The following is a 26,831-nucleotide window of genomic DNA, read 5'->3' on the forward strand; positions in this document are numbered from 1 at the left end:
GGGGACTGAATTGAAATCTTCAGAGTTTACAATTTGCCTTTTCGATGCCCGGAAATACTTCTGCCTCCTCGGTTCCAGTTAATCTGTTCTGCATATTTACCTTTCCGATGCCCCGGAAAACTTCTGTCTCTACTTTTACTAAATGCGTGGCATGTTTGCCTTTTCAATATTCCGAAAAGCTCCGTGCGTCAAATTGTGCTCCTTTGATTCTTTCAAGTTCCTGTGACACGGTTAAGCTTACTAAATAATACAATACTAAACATGAAAGCCTGTAACTCTAACCACGTCGAAGCCGACATTTGCATCCGGCAGGTCCAATGTGATCTTTGCCTCTTTTTGATATGGTCTTTGTCTTTTGGGTCTTTGTATCATTTCTCATTCATTTATTTGGTGCGTTGTATTTGTTTATGGAGTTAGTTATGCCACCATTCACTAATTGGAACATACTCTGAGAAAATCTGAGTTGTTGGGAGTTGGGAGGGTGGAAAAGGGAAGCTTTGGTTGCCATTATATATTCCTAATTTTGTGCTGTTCAGTGTTCACACAACTTTCGTTTTACGCGTGTGCTTTATGCATTCAGGTTAACTCCTCTGAAGAGGGTGCTTACAAGTTACAAGATAACACCGTTTGGCCATGTTGTCCCCCAACATGGCAAACAAAAGTTACAAACAGCGGAACGAGAAGGTTCAGGTTGGTTGTATGTCGGGGCTGATCCGCATGTTCGACTTCCGCCGCGGTCAAAAATATCTTTCAGATGGGAGCCGGAGGATGAACACATATTCAGGTGAGGAACTCAGTGACATTCCTTAGCTGCACTATACTAGTATGAGTTAATGTATTATCTGGTCCATGAATTTGCTAAAAATAAACTGTGTGCTTTGTGCAGTTAAAAGGGGTCTAAAAGGTTCTGAAGATTACAATAGAATTACGGCTGCAGATGTAAGTTTTGAATCGACTGAAAATTATTATTTTCCAGTTTTTCACATAGGATGTACTCTCTCTGTCCAAAAATAAGTGCCACGACACTTATTTTGGGACAGAGGGAGCACAAAATAGCGCTATAAACCTCAAAATGTGGTAACTTTGGAACTTCTTTAAGCTTTTGAAGACACTTATGTACGGATATTTTAGGTATGACAGAGTACTATGTAATATCAAATTTATTAGCGTACAAAATAGATTCAATCTTTTTTAGTTATATGCGGTATGTTGGAGTTTAACATGGTCAGAAGTATTTATAACATCTTGAAAATAACTGCGAATACAATCAATTGCCTTTCTCAGAATGACAGAGACCATGGGGCTGAAACAATTTATGCTGGTAGGCCAAGTATTAGAGCACTGATGGAAGAAGAGATGGCCAGTGGTACACAGCCCTTGAAGCAAACAGAAAGAAACACGCTGGGGATATTCTCTAGTGATGTTAAGTCTGTGAATCTGCCTGAAGGATCTGAGATTGACCTAAACTTGGCTGCGAGTCTCATGGAAATTTACAGAAGTCACAATGGAAGCCAAGACAGTAGCGATTCTGTTCAATCCGGTAACATTTCTTATTCAGTTGACCAAGAGAACAATGCTGATGCTGGTGCACATCCCAGTCGGATACCCTGTGTTATTCAAAAAGCACTAGAAGATGTGGCCAAAGCGGTTATAAGCCATCAATCAGCGAATGCAGAGTACATAACCAGCACTGGCGAAGCTAGGTCCAAAGAATTGGTTGATGCACTGCAGCTGCTGAGCTCAAACAAAGAGTTGTTTCTGATGCTTCTGCGAGACCCGAGCTCTAGATTGTTACAGTGCCTCCAAAACCTCTATACATCCCTAGGAGGTCCCAAGTTAGAACCCGCAGAATCTGATGAAGTAACTAAGTTGCAAGGTGCGACTAACGGCATAGAGCAGTCGGAGGTTTCACCAAGTAAAGTGCAAAGAAAGTATAATTCTTTCTTGCAAGAGGATAAGTTAGTCACGAGGAAACCATCACAGCTAAATGATACTTCCCGTGGCCTTAGCACAATAGTAATCTTGAAGCCAAGTCCTGCAAGAAGTCAGGGTAGCCTTATCTCAAGTAGTGTAACTTCTTCACCACTATCAAATCATAATAATTTGCCAGGTCAGGTTGAAAGTGGCAAAGCTCCTCACCATTTCTCTCTTAGAGAGCTTAGAAGGAGGCTAAAGCTTGCCACCATGAGTAGTAGTACTTTCCAGAATGCTGATTCACCCAAGCAGTTTGCTGTCGAAAGTATGTCGATAAGTTCAGAAAGTACAGATTCTTCTGACTGTGAGATAGCTAAGGAACCATCCAGTGTTGACAAGAAAACAAACTTTAGAGATAGTGGAATTGGCATGGGGAATGATGCCACTCATGGTGTCGGCTCTTTTTCCTATGAAAAGGCTAGGAAGCATCTCATTGAGAAGCTAGACAATCAAGATGAAGACATTTCTCAGACTTTACATAAATCAGAATCCATAGGCAGATTAATTTCATTTCCGAAGGATGAGGCATTTTCTCCCAGTCATTCCCCTCCAAAGGAGGGCATTAGTATATCTCAGGAAGCTACAGACTCAAGTTCACAAATAATTGAGGAAGATGATAGTTCAGCAAATTTTAGCCCACCAAGCGAAGACCAAGAGACAGAATCGACCAATGCAAGCTCTTCAGCTAGTAAAGAGTTGGATGAACTCAGGACAGATCATGGCAACCATCTATTGGAGGAGCACACTATTTCTCAGGAGCTAATCGATGAAGGTATGTTGCTCATGTATTATGAAGTGTAAGACCCCTTTCTCTTCAGCTTTAGGTTTTTGTTGTGTAATGTATTATACACATCCATTTGTTTGCAGATGTTAAGAACATGCAGGATGCAGCGGAAAGCCTACAACTCTCTACCGAGGTCGAAACTTCAAGTGAACAAATAAATTCAGACCAGGTAAGTCATACCACTTAGCAGTCTCGATACAAAGTTGAGCTTTTTTCTACAGAAAGTTGATGAATATAACTTTCCTCCTCTAATGAAGTTATCTTCCGAAGAACCACATCCCATGAATGCGTTACCAGAGGTGACCGTGCATTCTGCTGAGGACCCCATTGAGGGACAAGACGATTGCAGTCCATCAGCGGTCATTGGATTAGCCAAGCCATCCATGTTGACATTTTCTTGCTTACCCGAGAATGCTGATGAAAAAGAGGAAAAACTGAGTCCACACTCGGTTCTGGATCCTTCCTTGGAAAATAGTACTAGTCCTAGCCATAAAACTCGAAAGCAAGGTACTTGAGTGAAAATAAGAAATTCCACCTCTTTTTTGCTTTTGCAATCGATTGATAACAGAAAAAATTGTGTGTGCTTGCAGATGAGTTGTCCATGCCGAGCTCAAGAGTTCTTTTCGAAGAACTTGACACTCCATCTGAGACGTTGCAGACGCCTGTTCTTTATGATAAAAATGAAAGGGTTTCCTTCATTAAGTCTGTGCTAGAAGCGTCAGAATCGATGGCTGAGGGCTGTTCAGAGAGGTGGTATATGGATGTGTCAGTGCTTGAGACATCTGTATTGGCTGAAATAGGAATGTCATACTGCCTGACAGACGATGTGGTTCTTCTTTTTGATTGTGTTGAGGAAGTCCTTCTCAGGATAAGCAATAATTTCTTCGGCGCTGACCCATGGGTGGCTTTTCTGAAGAACAACGTGAGACCAGCACCGCTGGGGATGGAACTTGTTAAAGAGGTGGCCAAGTGCATCGATTGTCTTGTCGATGATACTGGAACTCCAAAAGCATTAGATGAGGTGGTGATGAAAGACTTGGAAAGTGGACCGTGGATGGACCTTCGATGCGATGCTGAAGACGCTGTCATTGATGTGTGGGATGGTATGCTTGACGACTTACTGGAGGAGATGGTATTTGACCTGTGGTTTTAAGATTGTAGATCTTTGTAGTTGTCCATGAGGTTACATCGGATCAAACCTGGCCTTTTGGTCGTATGGGAAAAAAAGTTAGATCGAAAAAAACTGAAAAAGGATTTAATAGATTTAGCGGTGTTCTCTTCTATAGAGATGAGGATTCAGCAGTGTCCTGTTATAAGGAGGTAATGGAAAAGTAAAGTGAGTATGATAGGTGAGATCTCAAAAGATTATAGAGTTAGGCAGTTCATCATGATAGGGTTGAATCCCATTTTCCGGAAGGAGCGAATAACAGTTTTTTTCTCACAGCCCGGTGCTGCTAGTTGTATAATCCTGAATAAATGTGGTTCCAAACACTAGGACTTGTTTGGTTATGCTTTTCTTCTCTCTTGATGTTGTTGGCTGTAAAAGTGTGAAAATAGGAAAGATAAGATTGGGTGTGTATAGATTGTTCCCTTAACTGTCTGAAGAATAATTTCCCTCAGGGGCAGGATATATAATTCTCCCTGTTTATGATGTAGTATTACAATTCATACTCTGGTGAATCATGTCAGTTGCCAACTTGAGAGGCCCATCCATGCCCATCCACATACAAGAGGAACATTCACAAGTGACAAGTGATTGTTGGATTCGCCGGACTATCGCCTGAGATTTCCTGCGCTACAGTAAACTCACAAGAGAAATGGAAGGCTATGGACTGGCAATTTTCTGGAAGGCTATCGAACACTCTCCATTCCTTCTCAGAGTTAGATAAGTACACGATACATTTTACATTTTGGTCCTTGCCAAACTTCTACCTTTGCTTACAAGTACTACCAACACTCCCCCTCAAGATGGGGCAAATATATTTATGAGCCCCATCTTGCTACATAATTTTTCAAAAGATACAACACTAACACCCTTTGTTAATACATCTGCAAGTTGATTTTCAGATCTAACAAAGCCAACTTGGAGAAGTCCCTCGTCTAACTTTTCTTTTATGAAATGTCTATCAATTTCGATGTGTTTAGTTCTATCATGCTGGACTGGATTGTGTATTAACTTGATTGCAGCCTGGTTATCACAAAAGAGTTGCAGTGGTCCTCCATCAAACAGCCTAAGTTCAGATAATAGTATCCCCAACCACATCAATTCACATAATCCTGAAGCCATGGATCTAAACTCTGCTTCAGCAGTAGATCGTGCCACCACACTTTGTTTTTTGCTCCTCCAACTAACAAGATTACCACCAACGAAAACACAGTAGCCAGATGTAGACCTTCTATCGTCTAGGCACCCAGCCCAATCAGCATCAGTAAAACCCTCTATTTTTAAGTGTCCATGATTAGAAAATAGAATCCCTCTTCCCGGACAACTTTTAAGATATCTTAGTATTCTGTGCACAACATCTAAATGACTTGATCTCGGGTCATGCATAAATCTGCTCACCAAGCTAACTGCATAGGCAATGTCTGGCCTAGTGTGTGATAAATAAATTAGCCGTCCTACTAACCTTTGATATTGATGTTTGTCCACAGGATCACCAGAATCTGCTAGAATACGATGGTTCTGCTCAATTGGAGTTGTCGCTGGTCTACAATTTTGCATGCCAGTTTCCGCGAGTAAATCAAGTACATATTTTCTTTGTGATAAGTAAATACCTTGTGATCCATATACAACCTCAATTCCCAGGAAATAATGAAGAAAACCTAGATCCTTAACTTCAAATGACCTGGCCAACATCTTCTTTAGGGATGCTATGCCATCATCATCATTACCTGTGATCACAATATCATCAACATACACAATAAGGATAACAATCTTGCCACTCTGGTACTTAAAGAAAAGGGTGTGATCTGCATTGCTTTGTCGATAACCCATAGAGCATATCTCCTTTCTAAGTCGTCCAAACCATGCTCTAGGTGACTGTTTCAAACCATATAGAGACCTTTTCAGCCTACACACTTTACCCTCTGTTTCTTGTGTACCAAACCCAGGGGGAATCTCCATATAAACCTCTTCTTTCAAATCTCCATGAAGAAAAGCATTTTTAACATCCATTTGAAATAACTTCCACTTATTATTTGCAGCTATAGATATGAGGGCCCTAATGGTGTTCATTTTCGCCACTGGTGCGAAGGTCTCATCATAGTCCACTCCATAAGTTTGACTATACCCCTTTGCCACTAACCTGGCTTTATATCTTTCTACTTTTCCCTCTGAATTTTGTTTTACAGTAAATACCCATTTACAACCAACAGCCCTTTTGTTAGGAGGAAGAGTAGTGAGTACCCAAGTATTATTTTTATCAAGTGCTGTCATCTCCTCTATCATAGCAGCTTTCCACTCCGGATATTGTTTCGCCTCCTGCCAATCACGTGGTATAGGTAGAGTGGAATCGAGTGCAGCTATAAATGATTTATATTGGGAGCCCAATGATACATATGAGACATAATTAGAAACATCATATTGAGATAGATTTGGTGGTAATTTCCCTGCAGTGGAACGTGGCTGCTTTCTGCGAGCGATAGGAATATCTAACTCATCCAATAGTAAGGGAAGCGTACCATCGACTTGTGGAGATGACTCATGCACATCTGATTGTGTCACACTTGGCAAGGTTTCTTGTGTTTGTACTGCAGGAGTTTCTTGAGCTTCATGATCACACCTAGATGGGATAACTTCCTTCTCAGATCGGTGTCTCCTTTTATACACCTGAACTTCTTGTTCTTCATTTGGTTTTGGCCACTTAACAGCTTCATTTGATTCATCTCGTAGCTCCCCCTGCGTCTGTTCCTGTTCAGCTCCTGATGTACCTTCATCTTCACCGTTATACATATCTGCAGCTGGAATCACTCCAACAATCATATTCCTGGATGCTGCTTCATTATATTCTTCACCTTTATCTTCTCCTGTCTCGTTGTCCAGATCTGTAGCATCATTAACATATAAATCAGGAAAGACATCAGTTAAATCTACTGGTTCCCCATAGAAAGGTTCATGCTCCCTGAACACTACATCCATGCTCACAAACATCCGCTTTTCAGATGGGCACCAACATTTATAACCCTTCTGTTTTCCAGAGTATCCCACAAATATACATTTCACTGCTCTAGGGTCAAGCTTCCCAACTGATGGTCTATGATACCTCACAAAGCAAACACATCCAAACACCTTTGGTGGCACCACATATGTAGTCTTACCCGTTAAACACTCGATTGGTGTCTTGTTGTTAAGCACCCGAGATGGCATTCTATTCATTAAATATGCAGCTGTCATCACAGCCTCACTCCACAAATATTTAGGTACATTCATAGCCAACATTATACACCGTGTGATTTCCAAAAGATGTCTATTCTTCCTCTCCGCCAGACCATTTTGCTGGGAGGTGCCTGGGCAACTAGTTTGATGGATAATTCCAAAGCTTGACAGGTACTCATCAAATTGGTTATTTACATATTCTGTACCATTGTCAGTTCGGAATATTTTCACCCGTGCATCATATTGATTTATGATTAGGTTGTGGAAATCCCTAAAGCATTCAAACACATCACTTTTATTTCTCAATACATAAACCCAAGTAGTCCTAGTGCAACAGTCGATGAATGTAACAAATGATTTGTATCCATAAAGTGACCACACCCCACTAGGACCCCATACATCTGAGTGGATAGTTTGAAATGGCACTGTACTTCTGTGATCAGATGAAATATATATACTACGGGTTAGCTTCCCGTACTGGCAGGCGTCACATACTAGACTTTCCTTGCAAATTTTATTATATAGGTTAGGATACAACTGACCCAGGGTGTTAAAGGACATGTGTCCCAGCCTGCGATGATGAAGAAGAAATTCTTGCAATGATGACTGAGACAGAACAATAGCAGCCACAGGTGCCATATCAGGTGCCATATCATCATCTAGATAGTATAGACCATCTCGCATAATTCCTGATCCAAGCTTTTTTCCTGTCCCAAGTTCCAGAAATAAACACCATGTTGGGAAGAAGATTACAGCACAATTGAGTTCTCTTGTAATGCAGCTGATGGATAGCAAATTGATTGGGAATGAGGGAACATGTAAAACAGATGATAGAGTCATATCTGGGCAACATTTAACTGTTCCTACCCCCCTAATACTCTGGCCAGAACCATCAGCAAGTCTAACATTTTGCCCTGTAAAATCAGGAGTATAACTGCAGAAATCCTTATACGAACCGGCCATATGTTTAGACGCACCAGAGTCTATTAACCACTGTGTACCAGCCTCAAAATAACTTCCTTTCACAAATTTCGAAGTATCACCATAGGGGTTAGCAGATGTAGCAAATATCTTGGTTGTTGACCTTTCATCAATGGTTCCTTCCTTGAACTGAAGCCACTTCTTCAACTCATCGGTAGTCATTTGGACAGTAAGAGTCTGAGATTTTTCACCATTTTTAGTTGTCCCCATTGCACTAACATCAGCAGGGCGTGCTACCCGACAGCGATTACAGACACCTCGGAATGCAAAATTTACATTCTGACATCTTGTATTTGGACACAGCCAATCCCCTTCTCGCTGCCATGATTTTGCAGTACCACTACCACATCCTTTACCTCTACCTGAACCATCGTCCCTTGTAGCAGTGACTCCATCAACTACGCTGCAATATCCACCTCTAGTACCAAATGAGTAAACACCACAGTTAGTGTTCCTTCTCACTTCCATTGTTGAACCGAGACTCGTCTTCAAGCTACCTTCTCCAAATTGTGTAGTCCGGCTGTCAACTGCTTCTCTTCAGACCAACCAGCCAAAACACGCACTGAGTCTGAATATAGGTTCAATTTCTTCTTGCTCCTCTCCTCTTGCAGCACAGCAAGCTTTGGAGCTCTCTGTCTCTCCCCTGCTTCTCTGTCTGCTTTCTCTGCTGCAGCAGTCACGAACAGAATGAGACCTTCTTCTCTGCTCGTGTGCGCACGCTGCGCCCAAATCCTGTACCTTCCGAGAGCAGCACTCCGACCACTCCTGGCCGCACGCTCCTCTCCTCCTGCGTGAGGCACCAGGCACTGCTCTTCCTACTCGCACCTGTGCCGCTGTTCCTAGCTGCTAGTGAGACCTCCTCCCTGTTGTACGCGCAGCCCCGCACGCCCGCAGCTTGCCTCTACCATCAGCACGCGCTGCCCTCACCACGCAACCTCTCTGTTGCCAGCGCCGGTAGCCGCCGGAGCCACCGATTCAAGCAGCGCACGTCCGCCTCCTGCTGCTCGCCGATTCGCCGCCGCACACCTCCAGGGACCGGCTTCAACAGCTCCCCTTCAGTGCTTCCACTGCCTCAGCACGGCCCAGCGCCACCGGCACATCCACCGACGGCCGAATCATCCCCAAGCTCTGATGCCATGTTGGATTCGCCGGACTATCGCCTGAGATTTCCTGCGCTACAGTAAACTCACAAGAGAAATGGAAGGCTATGGACTGGCAATTTTCTGGAAGGCTATCGAACACTCTCCATTCCTTCTCAGAGTTAGATAAGTACACGATACATTTTACATTTTGGTCCTTGCCAAACTTCTACCTTTGCTTACAAGTACTACCAACAGTGATACTGTACTCTATGGCATCCATTGTCATGATAGAGAGTGCAATGTAAGTGATGGACCATGGGAATGAATGTAGCCCCAAACATAGCAATGCTTGGGGAGTAGCCTACTGTGCTCATGCTGCTATCTTCCATTAGCGTACTACCACTACATGTTATGGCATAATGTACATATTGTTGGATGGATGTATGGACCAGTATTTTTGTTTTCTGGTCCAGGTCCAGGCAGGATGAAGAAATGATCATCATCAGATCTTCCTCGCCGACTCGTCGGCGAAAAGAACGTCGTCTATACATGTCACTATGGTGTACGCCAGGCTCTCCAGCACCCTGGAGTAGCTCTCCAGGACGGCCTGCCCGACGTCCTGCAGCACAAGAACAGATTCATCACCATCACAATTTCACAATTCAAGCCTGTGATAGGATTGAAAACTTAGGTGGTTGCAGTTGCAGGCGGCATTGGTGTGGTGATCATGGATTCATGGTTGCCTACCTTGTTGTGCTGTATCTTGCTGGCGTCGAGCGTGGTCTGGGAGAGGCCGGGGAAGCGGTGCTTGAGGCAGAGCAGGGCGTCCTCGGCCCGGCTCGCCAGCATCACGTTCTTGTCCGACTCCATGAGGTCCTTGACGGCGCCCCACGGCGACCTCGCGTGACCGTGGCCCGCCTTGCGCCGCCACACGTGCATCGCCGCCTCCACGCGGTCCGCCGCCTCCACCGCCTCGTGCTCCGACGATATCTCCAGGCAGTCCAGCAGGTACTCCGGCGAGAACTTGCCCGGGAACGACATGCCCCGGTAGATGGCGTCGCCCACGCTCGCCCGCCCGCACTGCACATTTGGGTACCAACAACCTTTGTCAGGGGAATCGCGATCGGGAAACTAAAAGAAAAGTTTCAGTTTCATGGCGGGAGGTTCGAGGAGGCTGCCCAACCCAACCCACCTTGGGAAGCGTCTGCGTGTACGATTCTGGGATCTTGATCTCGGCGAGGATGCCGTTGTTGATGGCCATTGCCGCCTTGTGGATCTGGCTCGCGCAGTCGTGCTTCTGCCGCAGGTCCCGCCGGGCGGACTCCTTCAGCCCGGACTTGGTGACGCACGGCACCGGCAGCCACCACCGCTCCTCGCCGCGGTGGCTCGCCGGACGGCACGGCGCCGAGTCGTCGCAGCTGTCCTTGTGCGCCTTGTCGTTGAGGTACCAGAATTCCGTCTTCTGGAAGCCGTCCAGGATCTCCTGCGCGCGCATCATCAATCAAATCAGATTAAGCCACGTGAACAGCAAATTCTTGAAGGCGCGAAGGAGGAAATGAGCTCGGATCTTACGAGCAGCATGTCGTCGAGCTTCTCGAGGGCCGGGAGGTTGACGTAGATGTCGGATCTCGGCCTCGTCGCCATCACCTGACACAACCAGAATGCATATGTTTCAGATGCTTTGCCGGTGACATGGATCATGGAAGTTGCATATTTTCAAGCCATGGCGCTGATGTTTCGATTTCTTACCTCTCGGGTCGTGCCGTCGGGAAGGATGTCCTTGGACGGGAAGAACTCGACGATGTAGTCGCAGACCGAGAGCAGGCAGTCCATCTCCCGCCGCCACATCGACTTCTTCTCCACCGGCAGTGGCTCCAGCCGGTGGCAGCTCCCGAAAACGGTGGCTGCGAGCAGAGGAAGCAGCGGATGTTGTCAGGGGACGTCCTCTGTTTTGCATCGGTAAGCTCTTCAAGCAAGGACGGGCGTGGTTAATTACTTACCGTAGAGGTTGGTGATGGCATTGGAGATGGCCGCGGCGGTGGAGACGCCCTTGCCGCCGCCGGACATGTCCTCCCCGAGCAGGAGCTTGGAGAGCCTCTCCTTCATCAGCTGCAACTCTGCCAGCCCACACCCACGAGTACATTAGCGCATTAGCATACCTACAATGGACAGGAGCCAAGAACAGAGAGCAGCGGAGAAGTGCGTACCGGTGCAACCGGCCTTCCGGTCACGCGGGCCGCCGCGGCGCGTCTCCGTGCCGAGCCTCTGCAGCAGCGGCACCGGCGGTGGCATCCGCGCCGCCAGCTTGCACACCGGCCAGCGTGGGTACGGCGACCCGTACGGGCTCCCGGGCTCCCCGCTGCACTCGGAGGACACGTCGGAGGCGGCATCGTCGTGCTCGTCGTCGCGGCGGAGGTTTAGCGCTCGCAGTCCGCCGCCCCGCTGCGGCATGTCATCGTCGTCGAAGTCGGCGTAGTCGGACTGCGAGCCCTCCTCCCACGTCGACGACGTCGGCGTGTCCATCCCCGCGCATGCACCGTCGACCAGCACCCCCAACCGCTCGCACAGCTCTGGGCGGCGCGTGGAGTAGGCGTGCGGCGTGATGGTGCGCGCCAAGTGATCGAGCCCGGGCAGGAAGGAATGGGAATGGGATAGCGATGGTGGTGGCGCAGTGGAGGACAAGGCGGGCGGTGTCTAGGAGTAGGAATATGCGGGGGGAGTGGCAGCGGGGACAAGGGACGAGCAGAAATAGGTGGCATCGCCATCATGAGGCCCCACGATGACGCCCGCCTGCTCGCCCGGTGGCCATGAGGTAAACGGGGCGTGCGATTCCCTTGCTGCCGCCGGCGATGCCTCCTGCCTGCCTGCCTGCCGCGGGAAATTTTCTTTGAAATGTGCAACAACTTACTGTCACCACACCAGTAATATGTTACTAGGAGTATCACTGTGCGCCTGGCACGCAGCGGCAGGCAGGGCTCTGGCGCTCTGCCATGGGCATATGATCACGTGCCCGCCCCCCCCTTGCTTAACGGCGTCGCCAACACAGTAACGAACAATCAACAATCATCATCTGTCCCCCTAAACACCGCAGCGGCACCGCATTAGCGGCCGCGTGGCTGGCGTGGAGGTCGCGTCGCCGTGGGCTTTACCTGACACAAAAGTCGCGGGCATGCAGGCCACCCCACCGGAGCAATAATGGCGACATTACGGACGAGCAAAGGCGGCCAAAGGGGAGAGGAAAAGGAAAGGAACCGTCCTCGCCGCTGCGGCCTTTCCGATCATGACCCGGCAGCTGCGCGCCCCGAGGAGCTCCGGAGCATAGTTGCCCGATCGTATTCCCCTCCCCCCTCCCTCCTCGCAAAGCCGCCATTATTGTATCTTACACCCTCGCTCTCTCCATGGAAGGAAACTGTTGCTTTTCCTCTCCTCGTCCCCTGTACACATCCTCTGTTCGTTAGCCTTTGCGGTTACTAGGATAGGATAGGATTGACGCAAAGGCGCTCTAATCTAATCTAATCATCTGCCTGGTGCCGTGGTAAGTAAATAAAGTACAGAAAAGCACGGTGGGTGTTTCTTTGCTGTCACGGCTCACGAGCTGTGGCACAGGAGTAGTATACTACTGTGGGTTCAGATCATGCAGAGGAGAGGCAGAATAGAATAGATCGAGCTCTTCTGGCTGCTCAGCTTAGCATAAGATGCTAATGCAGTACACTACTAATTCTAGCAGGAGTACATTTTTTTAGCTTATCCGTGGCACGCTCATGCCAACTCTTGATTGGCCTGTGTGCGCATCATAGGCCTACGATGTAGCTCCACGTGCCTACGCTAGCTGCTTGCTAATGACATGCTTTGTGCTGATGATGCCTGCTAAGCTTGGCTGGCTGGCTGTCTGACTGGCTTCTTGCTGAGCTGTGCTGTATGTTTAAATAAATGCAGTGGATCACGGATAGACAGTTTTTGAGCTTCTTTTTAAGTTATGGATATTCAGGGTGTTATCCTGGATTAGTTTTTTTAATCATATCCTGGATTAGTTGGGATTACATTGTTTAGTAGCTCTTCTACATTATTCTCTCTTCTATAAAAATATGGCATTTGACGTACTCTCGAAAAAAATATATTGTTTAGTAGCACTCGTATTTAACCGTTCATCAAAACGATTTTCCCAGGTTTTACTATTCCTAGAGGATTCATTAAGGCGACCCAAGAGCATCAACAACCACACTGGTGGACTGCCCGGTCATGAATTACCACCCGGCTGGATCCCCTATGGGTGTGTTTGGTTGCTGTAGTCTACAGTAGCTGCATTGCATAGCCTTCTCAACTCAGACTGGTTATGTAAATGCAGCCTCAAATGCACCATCTGCAAGTTGTTTGGTTGCCTGCATGGGCTGAACCACACTGCCTGGTGTTTGGTTGCCTGCATGTTAGTGGCAAACCCAAGGCATGGTGTTTGGTTGTATGCAACGCCTGGTGTGTGGTAACCTCTTTGGCTAGTTGGTGAGGTTACCAGCACACTTCGGCACAACCATGTACCACACATCATACCGATAGAGCATAAATAGAGCATCAACTACTTAACAATATAGTTCAGATAACATAGTACCACACATCATACCGATAGTTCAATCAGTTCAACACATAAACCATAAAGCAGACTCGATGGTACTTAAGAAGGAGGTGCCCCGGCCCTAGTCCCTGGCGGCGAAGGCTTCGTCGTGCTTCCCGCACTTGTTGACCACCTCAATGCCATCATCGTCGAAGATGATGACCTTGAGGGTGCACTACTAGGGAAAACCTTATACACAGAACTTTAGCAGTAGCGCGTGTCAAAAAAACACGCTGGTGCTAAGTAGCAGTAGCGCGCTGGTGTAAACGGCGCTACAGATACAGTTGTAGCAGTAGCACGCCTGAAGATAAAAACGCTACTACTAAAATTCCCATGGCTTAGCCGATAGGCTACACATAGTAGTAGCGATCTACTTCGAACCGCGCTACCGCTACTTGCTTTGTAGCAGCGCGTTTATGCTGAAAGGCGCTACTGCTAAAGGAAATAAAATTAAATGGAAAGCAAATAGAAAAGTAAATGAAAATGAAAGAAATAGAAAAATGTGAAATGAAAAAAAAATGTAAAAAAAATAAATGAAAAAGGGGAAAAGAGAGAAAGGAATAGCAGTAGCGTGTATCGAGGAACGCGCTGTAGCTAACTTAGCAGCAGCGCACTTCCTGGAATGCGCCACTGCTACTTCTGACTTAACCGCACGGTTCGTTCTTCCGCACGACCACTTCCCCCAAATCCAACTCCTCCGCTGTCGCCGCCGCCGTCGCCCGTCGGCCGCCGCGCGCTCTCCTGTCGCTCACCGCACACCTTCTACGCCGCCCCTGAATTCGACACCGCCCCCGACCTCGACCTCGACGCCGGCCTCGACCTCGATGCCGCCCTCTGCTGCGCGCCCAAGCCCCGACCCCGACATCGACGCCGCCTGCCCCTCCCTCGCCGCAGGCACCCAAGGCGAGCATGCCTGCTCCTCCCCCTGCCCTACCTCTGCCTAGGGTTCTTCAAATTTTAGTTGCATCAAATTAGTTAGGGGTCATCTATGGGTGGAAACGAATCAGATGCGGATGTTATCGGATACGGATGCGGCTCGGATGTTTTCTTAGATGATGAATAAACACTATTGTAATGCATAATAATTTCTAAGATTAATCATAAAATGAGTAAAATTTGACCACTTATTTCACTTTTAAGTTGGATAATTGGAATATCCGCTACCACTTTCCACCCCTAGGTTCATCAAATTAGATGGTAATTAGGGTAGTAGTTCCTAGGTACTAATTAGTTAGTAAGAACTAGGTACTAATTAGGTACTAGTTTATTTTTATTTATAGTAAGTTTATTTTTAGTAAGAACTAGTTGAATTAATAAAACTATTTGAACATGTCACATTTGTTGTTATTTTTTTTACTTAAAGCAATTTTTCCCGCATCGACGTCGACGGCGCTTATCCCGCATCCTCATCGTCGACTCGGTGGAGGACGCCTGCTTGACTAGATGGGCCATGTCCGGGACTGGGCTCCGTCGGGCTGGTACTGGGAGGCGCTACCTACCAGGGGGCGCAGCTTGGTGAGGAGTCAGCCCATCGTTGACCCGAACCTTCTTTGGTGGCGGTCGCGTGGGCCAGTGACGGTCGAGAGGCTTGAGGACCCCGCAAAGGTGGTACGTCACCGTCTCAGCGAGGAGGACGCGCACGTCCGTCGCTACTTGTTTGCGCTGGAGCACATGTTCTCCAATACTTGGCAGGTTCTCCAGGGATCTCACTGGAGCTATGATCCTGTGATGGTTCCTTCTCTTTGGGTGTCCACCGCCTGCGCCGATACCCGTCGTTCACTAGGGTTTTAGTTGTATTAGTGATTTTATATGTATGATACTATTCGGGATGTATTAGTGATAATATTCGACGATGTACGAACGCAAGAGATGATTTACTTTTGCTTATTGAATGCATGCTAATTTGAATACTTATTTATTTTACGATTTGGTTTTGCTTATTGAATGCTCATGTCAATATGAGTCCTATAAGATATTCTGAAATGCATATCTTGTGTTGCTCAAATAGGATATGCGCTTGCCCAAGTGGCCGGTCATGTATGCAGGTTACACCTCCGAGTGGCCTATGTTTTGCCAGAGTGTTGATTCATTTTCGTTCCGACAAATTTCAGACGCTCGATATGTCCTATTTTAGCAAAGGTCATGCCGGATTTTTCCGTGAATTTTGGCATGACTTGTGCCAGAATATGTAGGAAATATCGAGTGCTCCGAATTTGTGTGTTGAGTATCCTGGTAGTTGTCTTCGATCGATTTCAGTTAATGTTTCAACTATGAACCTAGGAAATGTCTGACAACGAAAAGGATTTCGGTATTTGCAAATACTGCAAAGACGAGCGCGACATGTGCGACAGAATCTTCCTAGATGATGATAGGCGCTTCAGCATCGAGCTGGACGAGAACTTTGAAGTGGATACAGTAAGTCACAATGACAAGTCTTTTTTCGTAATTAAGCATGACATCTGCTTCATTTGCTTCAACTTATAATTTTTTTACTATTCTACTAGCGTATCCCCTACCATGCAAGAGTTTTTGACTTGGATAAGATATGTTTCAGTCCTATGAAAACTACTATGGAGGTAAAGAGAGTTTACTTGAAAACCGAGCATGGTTGTATTTTCCACGCAAAATTATACAACGCAGACACCTACAACTATTTTGGATGCAAAACTTGGCAAGCACTATGCAAGACTTATGCATTTGAGCTTGATATGGTTATCACCTTTGATATTCGTTCGAAAGATGATACTGAAGGTAATATCGACATCTGGGTCGATGTGCAGACGCCTCCAGTTATACCATTATGTGAGTTTCTCAACCATATTTATGTCTTTGATATTGTTTATTCAAAAATAGTTGACAACTAATTTCTATTGACAGCTTATTTTCGTTCAACTAAACATGTCCAGCGCTTGGTAGACATGACCTACTACTGTCCCGGGGCTGAACTAAACTGCGAGGAGATAAGTCATTATGTTTCATGGCTTGAGGATCTTCATACTGTCAAGACAAATTATTTTTCTGAACTACGGTCACATCTATTTAGGAAAGATGGTAAGATGTTTACTATTTGTCCTCAATGCATCTTTTGCATACATAATTTTTTAAGCTAAACTTCATTGCTAAGTATGTTACTATACGATGTTCTTCAACAGGAACTCCCGATGAATGTTGTGCCTCATTGGATCGAGACTAAAGGTCGTATTAGAATTGTTAGCTTACGGCCAAGATATCCTACAATGCACTTTAGTGCATTCATGATTTCTAATAGCGAGGAATGCTTAATAGTGAAAGACTGGAGCAAAATTGTGAACGATCGCAGAGAAGTACTAGGGGGCAGCAATCAGAAGCGCAGCCCACGGTTAGGAGACAGGTTCATCTGCATGCTCCAACTTGATGAAGCGGGAGTGCTACACATGTTTTATGTTATTTTACCTGAGAGAGAGAGAGAGCAGCAGGAGTGATTAGCTAGCTAGAAATGAGTTTGAAGATGATGATGTGGTACACTATGACTATGATAATTAAATAGCTAGTGTTGGTGGTAATGACTATGATGATTATTATTAGCTAGTGTTGGTGGTGATTAGATAGCTACCGCAACTAGTGTTGCTGGTGATTAGCTAGCTAGAATGAGTTTGAAGATGATGATATGCTACACTATGACTATGATGATTAAATAACTACTGTTGGTGGTAATGACTATGATGATGATTAAATAGCTTGTGCTGGCGGATTAGATTCAAGTGGAGGCAACATGTGGTGCACATCAAAAGTACTACTAGTCCAAACTAGATCAAGTTTGGATTAATAGTATACTTTTGACATGCACCACATATTGCCTCCACTTGAACCTAATCCACCTTCATTTGACACATTGTTATGGACATAATGATATAAACCTCATAATTGGTATTGTACCAAAATTTGTATAACGACGTATAAATACACTCAAAAAAAAAAGAATACTAGTAGCGATGGATAGTAAATACACTGCTACTAGCTAGATTAGCAGCAGTGCGGGAGAGAACAAACACTGCGGCTATGTGTCTTAGCAGTAGCGCGTGTCGCACGCGCTACTGCTAAGTAATAGCTGTAGCGCCTTATTAGTAGCGCGGTGTCCCGCGCTATTAGTGGGCATTAAACCTGCGCTACTACTAGGGTTTTCCCTAGTAGTGGTGTCAGGAGTCAGGAGCTTGAACGTCACCATGTAGCCAATCTTGATCTGATGAACGGCGACGAAGGTGGCCCAACCCTGATCTAGGGTCAACCTGCCGTTCATCAGCTTCACTGTCACCCTCCAGAAGCAGCCGGTGTTGTTCCTCGGTTTGAACTCCGCCGGCACCGCGGGGAAGTGCTTGGTGAAGTCCAGGGGCATGGGGATGCACTCAAACTTTGGTGCAAGGATGGCCTTGCAGAAGTGAGTTGGGCCACCCTCCTCATGGTAGTGGTCGTAGTTGCAGCGCTTGCTGCTGGGGGGCTCCTCCATGTGCTCGTCGTTGGTGGGCGGAAACACCACCTCGAACATTAGATGAATCGGCTCCTTGTCCTTCTTGTCAACGGCTGGGAGCACCTCCGTGCCCATCTCATTGGTCTCCTCAATCTGCACACAATTCATGGAGTCAGGCACAACACAGAGTTCATGGCTTATTGAAGAGCATGTAGTTAAAACGACACGACTGTCACACTTCCTCCTCTCCATCGCGCCTATATTTACTCACCCTGACCACCACTACTTACCCACCCCTCTCTTCTCTCACTATCAACCTTCCTCCTCTCCATTGCCATGAGCTCAGCTCCGACACCAACACCAACCCCTTCCCTTGGGGTATTGGCTGGAGGGCCTTCTTCCTCGGGTGGTCGGCTGGTGACCGCACCGAGTTCGAGAACACTATGGAGGTGTGCTCAAACTTTGGTTCCATGCCTGACATGCAGAAGGAATATGATGCAGTGCTCATGAGGGCCACTGCACAAGAGTTGAAGACGATGATTCCTAACCCAACGATGGGCACGATGGCAGTCCACATCATTCGTTGGGCCATGAATTAGGCCGTCCCGATGAAGCTAAACAGAGGAAGAGGTGGTCCAAGTACAAGAACTACTGGGCTCCTAATGACCGCCATGCCGCAGTGTACTGGGAGGCGTCAATCGTGCCACCGGCGGTCATCGGTGGGGAGCCTAAGGAGGAGGAAGAACCGATGCAGATGCCAGCGAGGGCGCCGGAGCCAGGCCGTCGTACCTGGCAGATCGACCTCGACTTCACCAAGGACGACGACGACCCACCGCCCCGCACGGCGATGGACAAGAAGATGAAGGTCGGCCACTCGACCCGCCGCTCCGCACGCCTCAATGGCCGCCGCAGTTAGCCAGTGTCTGTTGTGTACCCCCAATCCCTCAACCCCCCTTCTACTCCATCCGCGTCTACCTCTATTCTGATCTTGCATGAACTAGTATGAACTCGTGTGAACTAGTATGAACTGCCATGCTTATCTACCTCTATTCCCCATTCCCCTCTCCGCCATGGATCGAATCTACCGCCGGATCAAACGCGGAAAAAAGTGCATGACGAACAAAAAAGTGCTTACCTCCATTGCCGCGGGCCAGGTGATGATCCGCTCGTCTGATGGAGTCCGGTGGTCTTCTTACTCTCCTCTGATCCGCCACTGCCGGTGAGAGTTGGGGGAGTGGGGGAGATGGGGGAGAGGGAGCGGTGAGGCTAATAACTACTGGCGCTTTGGGAAGCAACATGACTTCTCGAGCGTGCGTGCAGCCACCGCCGCCCACATGCATCACTCGGGCCTAACTCTGGAGAAACTGCCAATTCAAGCGTTCCCAAGGAGCCAGGCCCAGGAGTGCTTTAAACATCATGCCATGCAGGCCCAAGAGTGTATGCAGCCAATGAAACAACCTGTTTTCTTCCCGCGCGGGCCTAGTTAGGCCTCATGCAGGCAACCAAACACGCCCTATATGCAGCACAAACGTCCGGGTTGTCCGGCGCCCCCAAACTCACCCCATATGTGGGCAGGATATGCAAAGACCAAACGCGTCGCGTCGAACTGATGGGCGAGGCCCGTGCTAAAACCCATCGGTCTGTCGGGTGCAATGACCAGACTGATCGGCACCCCGGAACTTGGGCCAGATATGGGGAGGCCCAAACGCATCACGTCAGACTGATGGACGGGGCCCGTGCTAAAAGCTAAATCCATCAGTTTGTCAGGCGCTTCCTCCGGTTTGGTGAGGATGCATTCATGGTGCTGCTTCGACGCGTTGCTAAGGGACCAAATCCGGGTATTTAGGCCAGATTACGAGGCTAATCCTAGCCTCCTCTGTTGGTAATCGTTGCATTGAAAACAAAAAAATTCTACACACACGCAATGATCTATCCATGGAGATGCATATATAGCAATGAGGGGGAGAGTGTGTCTACATACCCTCGTAGAACATAAGCGGAAGCATTTGATAACGCGGTTGATGTAGTCGAACTTCTTCTAGCTCTGACCGATCAAGTACCGAATGTACGACACCTCCGAGTTCTGCACACATTCAGCTCGGTGACTGAGGGAGTCCTGGATTAGGGGGTCCTCGGACATCCGGACTATGTGCTTATGCCGGACTGTTGGACTATGAAGATACAAGATTTAAGACTTCGTCCCGTGTCCGGGTGGGACTCTCCTTTGCGTGGAAGGCAAGCTTGGCAATTCAGATATGTAGATTTCCTTCTCTGTAACCGACTCTGTGTAACCCTAGCCCCCTCCGATGTCTATATAAACCGAAGGGTTTAGTCCATAGGACAACAACAATCAGAATCATATGCTAGCTTCTAGGGTTTAGCCTCTACGATCTCATGGTAGATCAACTCTTGTAATACTCATATCATCAAGATCAATCAAGCAGGAAGTAGGGTATTATCTCCATAGAGAGGGCCCGAACCTGGGTAAAGATTGTGTCCCCCGCCTCATGTTACCATTAGCCTTAGATGCACATTTCGGGACCCCCTACCCGAGATCCGCCGGTTTTGACACCGACATTGGTGCTTCCATTGAGAGTTCCACTATGACTCGAAAAAAGATTTGATGGCTCGCCTTATTATCAAGGACAACATCACCTCTGGGGGAGCCCTGGCTTTAGGCCAAACCCTCCGACTAGGCGGCTTCGTCATGACCGCCTGCTCGGCCGCCGTGCCGACGATGACTTCTCGGGTCATCAAAAACAGCCTCCACATCAGCTCAGAATACACCGAGTAGATGGATCCAATGGAACTCTCATCCTTGAATGAGCTCTTGTATCGCATCGCCACCTTGGGAGTCGCTATGGACTATGATCGGATTAGGCTTAAACCTGATCAAAGAGAGATTAACTCTCCGCCGGTCACCCATCAGATAGCGGTGGTGGAGGAGCAACGCAGTGATTCTTCCTCTATTTTGAGGACGAACTATGTCTGGACTCCCAAGCTCTCCAAGCCGGATACCCGTTTGCGGGAGGACATGACCCAAACTCCGAACTTAGAATCGGACAGCGGGCCAGAAAAATTGGGCAACATCCCGGAACCCGAACTGCCATGTTCGGAAGTTCCTCTGCCCTGGGTCTCAGATCGGGTCAGGGTTCGGACTTAAATCCACCCACCCACCCAGATACAAGCAATCTTTCCCACATTAGACAACAATCCCAAGAGATAGTACATCACTTTTGGGCCAGATTCCTCCTTGTAATGAGCAAGGTCAAGGACTGTCGCGAGGAAGATGCAATCCCATTCTTTTGCAAAAATTGCATGGACAAGGGAATCCTCAACGCCATAAGTCGCCGTGACATATCACACTTCACTGACTTGGCGGCCATAGTACAAAAGTACTGTGCAATGGAAAGCGCCTAGAAAACCCATGCAAAATTCTAGGATCCTCCGGCTCTCACTAAACCCCTCGTCCGAACTAAAAGGGTGCACTCTCGCAAGTCACCCGATCCAATTACAAAGAAACCAAAGCCCACTACAGGGCGTGGAACCGTATTGGAGAGATGGCTCAATGGGCCATGCAAAATTCACACCACACCGGATACCATACCAACACACAGCCTTAGGGCTTTGGATACTTCGGCAGGTGGCCAAGAGCGGCGAGGATCTCCTCATTAACGATACTGCAGAGCATCATCCCGTAGAAAACAACAATACAGTATTGACAATCTTCGAGACTTTCGCCTCAAATAACAGGTGCAAGAGAGCACTCCACAGCCTCGCCGAAGTCTACCACGTTGCAGCAATAAATCCATGGAACGACACGGCCATAACCTTCAATGCTAGTGACGAACCTCACTTCCGAACAGTCCCAGCACCAGCCACTCTGGTCTTTAGTCCAATTGTGGACGGCTTCCGGCTTACTAAAGTGCTCATGGACGGTGGCATCGGATTAAACCTCATCTACGAGGAAACTCTCAACAAAATGGAAATAGACAAGAGCTGCATTGAGCAAAGCAGCACGACCTTCAGAGGAATTATCCCTAGTCGGGAGGCACGATGTGCGGGAAAAATCACACTCGATGTGGTATTCGGCACGCCGGAGAATTACAGGTCCGAAGAGATAACGTTCCAAGTGGCCCCGTTCAGTAGCGGATACCACACCCTTTTAGGGTGGGACGCATTTGCGAGCTCCCAAGCTATACCCCATTATGGGTACATGAAGCTCAAGATGCCCGGGCCCAACAGAATCAGCACTCTAGCCAGTGATCCGGACGTAGCACTCCGTGCTGAAAATAAAACCACCGCCCTGGCCCTTGAGGCATTATCCGAAGCCTTCGCGGCCGAAGAACTATCCACGCTGCACTCCACAGTGGACAGGGACGACGTGATACTTGACAAAGGATCCAAGTCCACCTCTTTCAAACCAGCGGACAAAATAGTCAAATTCCAAGTCCACCCAACAGACTCTACAAAAACAGCATCCATCGAGGCATAGCTGAACCCCACAATAGATGCCGCACTGCGGGCGTTCTTACGCGAGAATTGAGACATCTTTGTCTGGCACCCTTCAGACATGCCAGGGATCCCACTGTCACGCCCAATATGCGACCCTATCCAAAAGGAACTCGACGGTCCCACCAAGGATAGACCCGCATATTCAAACGCTTTTGCAAGGTGGATATCATTACATCAACATTACATAGTAGATGGGGATACATACCAGAGGCATACAATGCCACATGAATACAACATCACAATACATCAGAGCATCATCCGACTATAGATGAATCACAAACAGAAACTCAAACGACATCCACCCTGCTAGCCCAGGCTGCCGACCTGGAACCTATCCCCTGATCAAAGAAGAAGCAGAAGAAGAACTCAACGCAAGCAAGCATCGCTCTCGCGTCATGATCATCGCATGAACCTGTACCTGCAACTGTTGTTGTAGTAATCTGTGAGCCACGAGGACTCAGCAATCCCATTACCATGGGTATCAAGACTAGCAAAGCTTAAAGGGACAGGAAGGGGTAAAGTGGTGAGGCTGCAGCAGTGACTAAGCATATATGGTGGCTAACATACGCAAATAAGAGCGAGAAGAGAGCAAAAGGAATGGTCGTCAACTAGTAATGATCAAGAAGTGATCCTGAACTCCTACTTACGTCAAACATAACCCAGAAACCGTGTTCACTTCCCGGACACCGCCGAAAAGAGACCATCACGGCTACACACACGGTTGATGTGTTTTAGCTCGGATCTGGTGTCAAGTTATCTACAACCGGACATTAACAAATTCCCATCTGCCTATAACCGTAGGCACGGCTTTCGAAAGATTATACTCTGCAGGGGTGTCCCAACTTAGCCCATGACAAGCTCTCGCGATCAACGAAGGAATAGACCTTCTCCCAGGAAGACCCGATCAGACTCGGAATCCCGGTTTACAAGACATTTCGACAATGGTAAAACAAGACCAGCAAAGCCTCCCGCTGTGCCGACAAATCCCGATAGGAGCTGCACATATCTCATTCTCAGGGCACACCGGATTGTCCAAACTTCCGGTAGGCCAGCCCAGAGTTGCCCCTGGTGGCCACCGGCGGTTGACAGGTTGGACCAACACTCACAACGAGCACTGGCCCGGGGGGGGGGGATAAAATAAAGATGACCCTCGAGAGCGTGACTCCCAAGGGAAAAAAGGGCTAGGTGAGGCAAATGGTAAAACCAAGGTTGGGCCTTGCTGGAGGAGTTTTATTCAAAGCGAACTGTCAAGGGGGTCCCATAAATCACCCGACCGCGTAAGGAACGCAAAATCCGGGAACATAACACCGGTATGACGGAAACTAGGACGGCAAGAGTGGAACAAAACACCAGGCAAAAGGCCGAGTCTTCCACCCTTTACCGAGTATATAGATGCATTAATAAAATAAGAGATATTGTGATATCCAACCAAAATCCTGTCCACCATGGAGCAATCTTCAACTTCACCTGCAACTAGCAACGCTATAAGAGGGGCTGAGCAAAAGCGGTTACATAGCCAAACAACTGTTTGCATAGGGAAGGTGTCAAAGGTTAGAGGCTGACATGGCAATTTGGGAGGCTTGATGAGCAAAAGATAGGTAACGCAGCATAGCGATAGAACGAAGCAACTAGCATAGCAATGATAGTAGTGAGATCCAGGGTAGCGGTCATCTTGCCTGAAATCCCGCAAGGAAGAAGAACGAGTCCATGAAGAAGACGAACGGATGAAGACGATCCAAGCATAGACGAACGAATCCTCACGATCGCATCGAAACAGGAACTATCGAGAAGAAGCACACAACATAGTAAACACACCACACATGAACAAGGCATGATGCACAAACAAGAATGATGCATGACAAGACTACATGAAGCTACTCATGGCAAGAGATGATGCAAACAAGAGCAACACACTAAGGCAAGTTTAAATGAGGCCGGGATTAACATATAACAATTCCGGTAAGTCCTCATATGCATATTTCGAAAATGGTCCAGATATGCATAAACCTTATGTTCAAGTTGTTAAACAGCAAGTTAAGATGAACCAAGATGATCTACACGAGATTCTAGTCAAGTTACATATAAAGTTCATTTAATTCGGAGCTACGACCTAGAAGATATGAGCAAAACAAGTTAAACATGGCATTGATGCAAAATGCACCCAAACATCAAGCAAACACCTCAAAACAAGGATGCAACATGATAATATGAAGCTACATGCAATTCTAAGCAAGTTTCATATAGAGCACACTCAAAACGGAGCAATGGTTCAACACACACACACACACATGAAACAAGTTTAAAGGACAAGCTGTCCAAAACAGCAACTAGGCATATTGCAAGCATCAAAGCAACATGCTACAGCATCTCAACATGAAAACAAAAGGCATGGACATGATGTACAGGTAAAGCATTATAAAAGATGAACACTGAGCTAACTTCAGAAATCACTAGAACATGCTCAAACACACATGGTAAGATTGCAAGTTATAACAATTTCAGACTTTGCAGAAAATAACATCACGATGCAATGTTTAGAGCTAACAAACAACATGTTACAGGAACTTATAATAGCAAAACAAGACATGGCATGAATCTAATAAATGCATAGATCAAAAGTCCCTTACTGACCATAAGCCAAAAAGGATCAGAAAATATGATGGCACCCACGTAAACATAGCAAGTTATAATACAAATTCAAACATGGCAGAAACAGAATTATGATGGCATGTAGATGAGCTTGTGCAACTCACTAAAGATTAAAACATGGCATGGCAAGGCAACCAACAGTAAGAAGGCATATTTGTGAAGCTAAGAATGGCAATAGCAAGGTCATAGGGTGCATGGATCACTAGAAAAACACATGGTAACAACTGAACTTAATGTAAACAGGCTGACAGCAACATTATGAAGCAACTTTGGTGAAAGATATTAACAAGCTACATCAAGCTATAAATGCTACCAGGGGCATGGATGGATAGATGATGACATGTAGATCAAAACATGTTTATAGAACATCTCCAGATTATGCATAGAATGATTAGTAGCAACATGTTTACATGGCATCACGAAATAACAGATTCAGCCTAGCAAAACAACATCATGTACCCTACTTAACAAGCTCGATTCACTCACCACAAGTCATTGCATGACAAGATAAGCATAACATCATCAAGAATGCATGTTTGTGTAACCAACCAAGGCAAGAACAAGTCCATAGCATGCATGGGTCAACTATAACAACCTTGGCTAAATTGAATAACATGTAAACAATCTGCCAGGAAACATTTTGAAGCAAAAGTAGAGCACGAAAATGACATGCTAGACTACTCCATAATTGCAACAAGAGGCATGAATGGATAGAAAAAAACCATATGTTCAAAACGCCCTTACTGAAGTATCTCAAAATACGCACGGATCTCTCTGTAGCATCAAGTTTACATGGCATGAAAATAACAGCAGAACAGGGACTAAAATCAGCAACATCACGATGCCTAGTTTGCATGCTTGTGCTAGTCACCACATTGATCACAAAAATACATGGTAAGCACCTCTGTAAAGAAGACATAGCATAGATCAAAACACATGAAGACATCAACCTCATAGGATGCACACATCAATCATGGCAAAAATGACAAAAGAGCTCGTTCTGTTAACAGACAGCAGAAAACATCATGAAGCACTCTTACAACGATGATTCAGGCATCAAGATGAGCTTAAATGAATATGATGCAATGGAAGGAAATGATGTACTCGTTGAGGCGAACAATTCGACATATCACACGCATGAAACGGAGCTACAGATGCAGAGATACGATATGACGAACATGGCATGAAAATTACAAAAACTTCGGGACTTGGGCGATTTCGGGGAGGGGAAAGTCAACCTCGGATCTGGGCACGGATTTCGATGATCGCCGGAATCTCGCCGGATCTGAGGCGCCGGCGGCCGGAGAAGAGGGAGATGGTGGTCAGCGTCGAGGGAGAGGTCCGGGCGGCCGGGCGAGGGCGGATCCTGCTGGCCCCTGGCCGGATCTGGCCGGAGAAGAGGCCGGCGCACCGGCGCGGCC

General features: G+C 46.9%; 2 protein-coding genes across 2 annotated transcripts in view; one reads left to right on the forward strand and one right to left on the reverse strand.

The window, feature by feature from the left end:
- Positions 1–4,201, forward strand: part of LOC119365239 — a 5,574-nt gene extending 1,373 nt beyond the window's left edge. Inside the window, exons 2-7 of the mRNA XM_037630853.1 lie at positions 581–784; positions 887–939; positions 1,285–2,746; positions 2,842–2,927; positions 3,016–3,265; positions 3,349–4,201. Coding sequence (XP_037486750.1) covers positions 634–784; positions 887–939; positions 1,285–2,746; positions 2,842–2,927; positions 3,016–3,265; positions 3,349–3,911 — 2,565 coding nt within the window. The 5' untranslated portion in view covers positions 581–633 and the 3' untranslated portion in view covers positions 3,912–4,201. The remainder of the gene's footprint in view (positions 1–580; positions 785–886; positions 940–1,284; positions 2,747–2,841; positions 2,928–3,015; positions 3,266–3,348) is intronic.
- A 3,273-nt stretch (positions 4,202–7,474) lies between these two features.
- Positions 7,475–11,894, reverse strand: LOC119365242 (rop guanine nucleotide exchange factor 3-like). The gene is made up of 7 exons (XM_037630854.1): positions 11,404–11,894; positions 11,197–11,313; positions 10,946–11,100; positions 10,769–10,843; positions 10,389–10,679; positions 9,944–10,276; positions 7,475–9,815 (listed from the first exon to the last, which is right to left on the reverse strand). Exons 1-7 carry the CDS (start codon positions 11,717–11,719, stop codon positions 9,699–9,701), a joined length of 1,404 nt encoding a protein of 467 aa, XP_037486751.1. The 5' UTR covers positions 11,720–11,894; the 3' UTR covers positions 7,475–9,698.
- Between the last annotated feature and the right edge of the window lie 14,937 nt (positions 11,895–26,831).

The sequence above is a fragment of the Triticum dicoccoides genome, chromosome 2B (genome assembly GCF_002162155.2).
Source record: "Triticum dicoccoides isolate Atlit2015 ecotype Zavitan chromosome 2B, WEW_v2.0, whole genome shotgun sequence".
NCBI lineage: Eukaryota > Viridiplantae > Streptophyta > Magnoliopsida > Poales > Poaceae > Triticum > Triticum dicoccoides.

Bases quoted from the DNA above. Each gene is read 5' to 3' on its own strand.
- LOC119365242 (XM_037630854.1), bottom strand. From the start codon at position 11,719: ATGGACACGCCGACGTCGTCGACGTGGGAGGAGGGCTCGCAGTCCGAC. The intron at 10,277-10,388 runs GTGGGTTGGGTT...CCAAATGTGCAG, and splicing joins ACACGCAGACGCTTCCCAAG to TGCGGGCGGGCGAGCGTGGG. The intron at 9,816-9,943 runs GTAGGCAACCAT...CTTGTGCTGCAG, and splicing joins GCAAGATACAGCACAACAAG to GACGTCGGGCAGGCCGTCCT.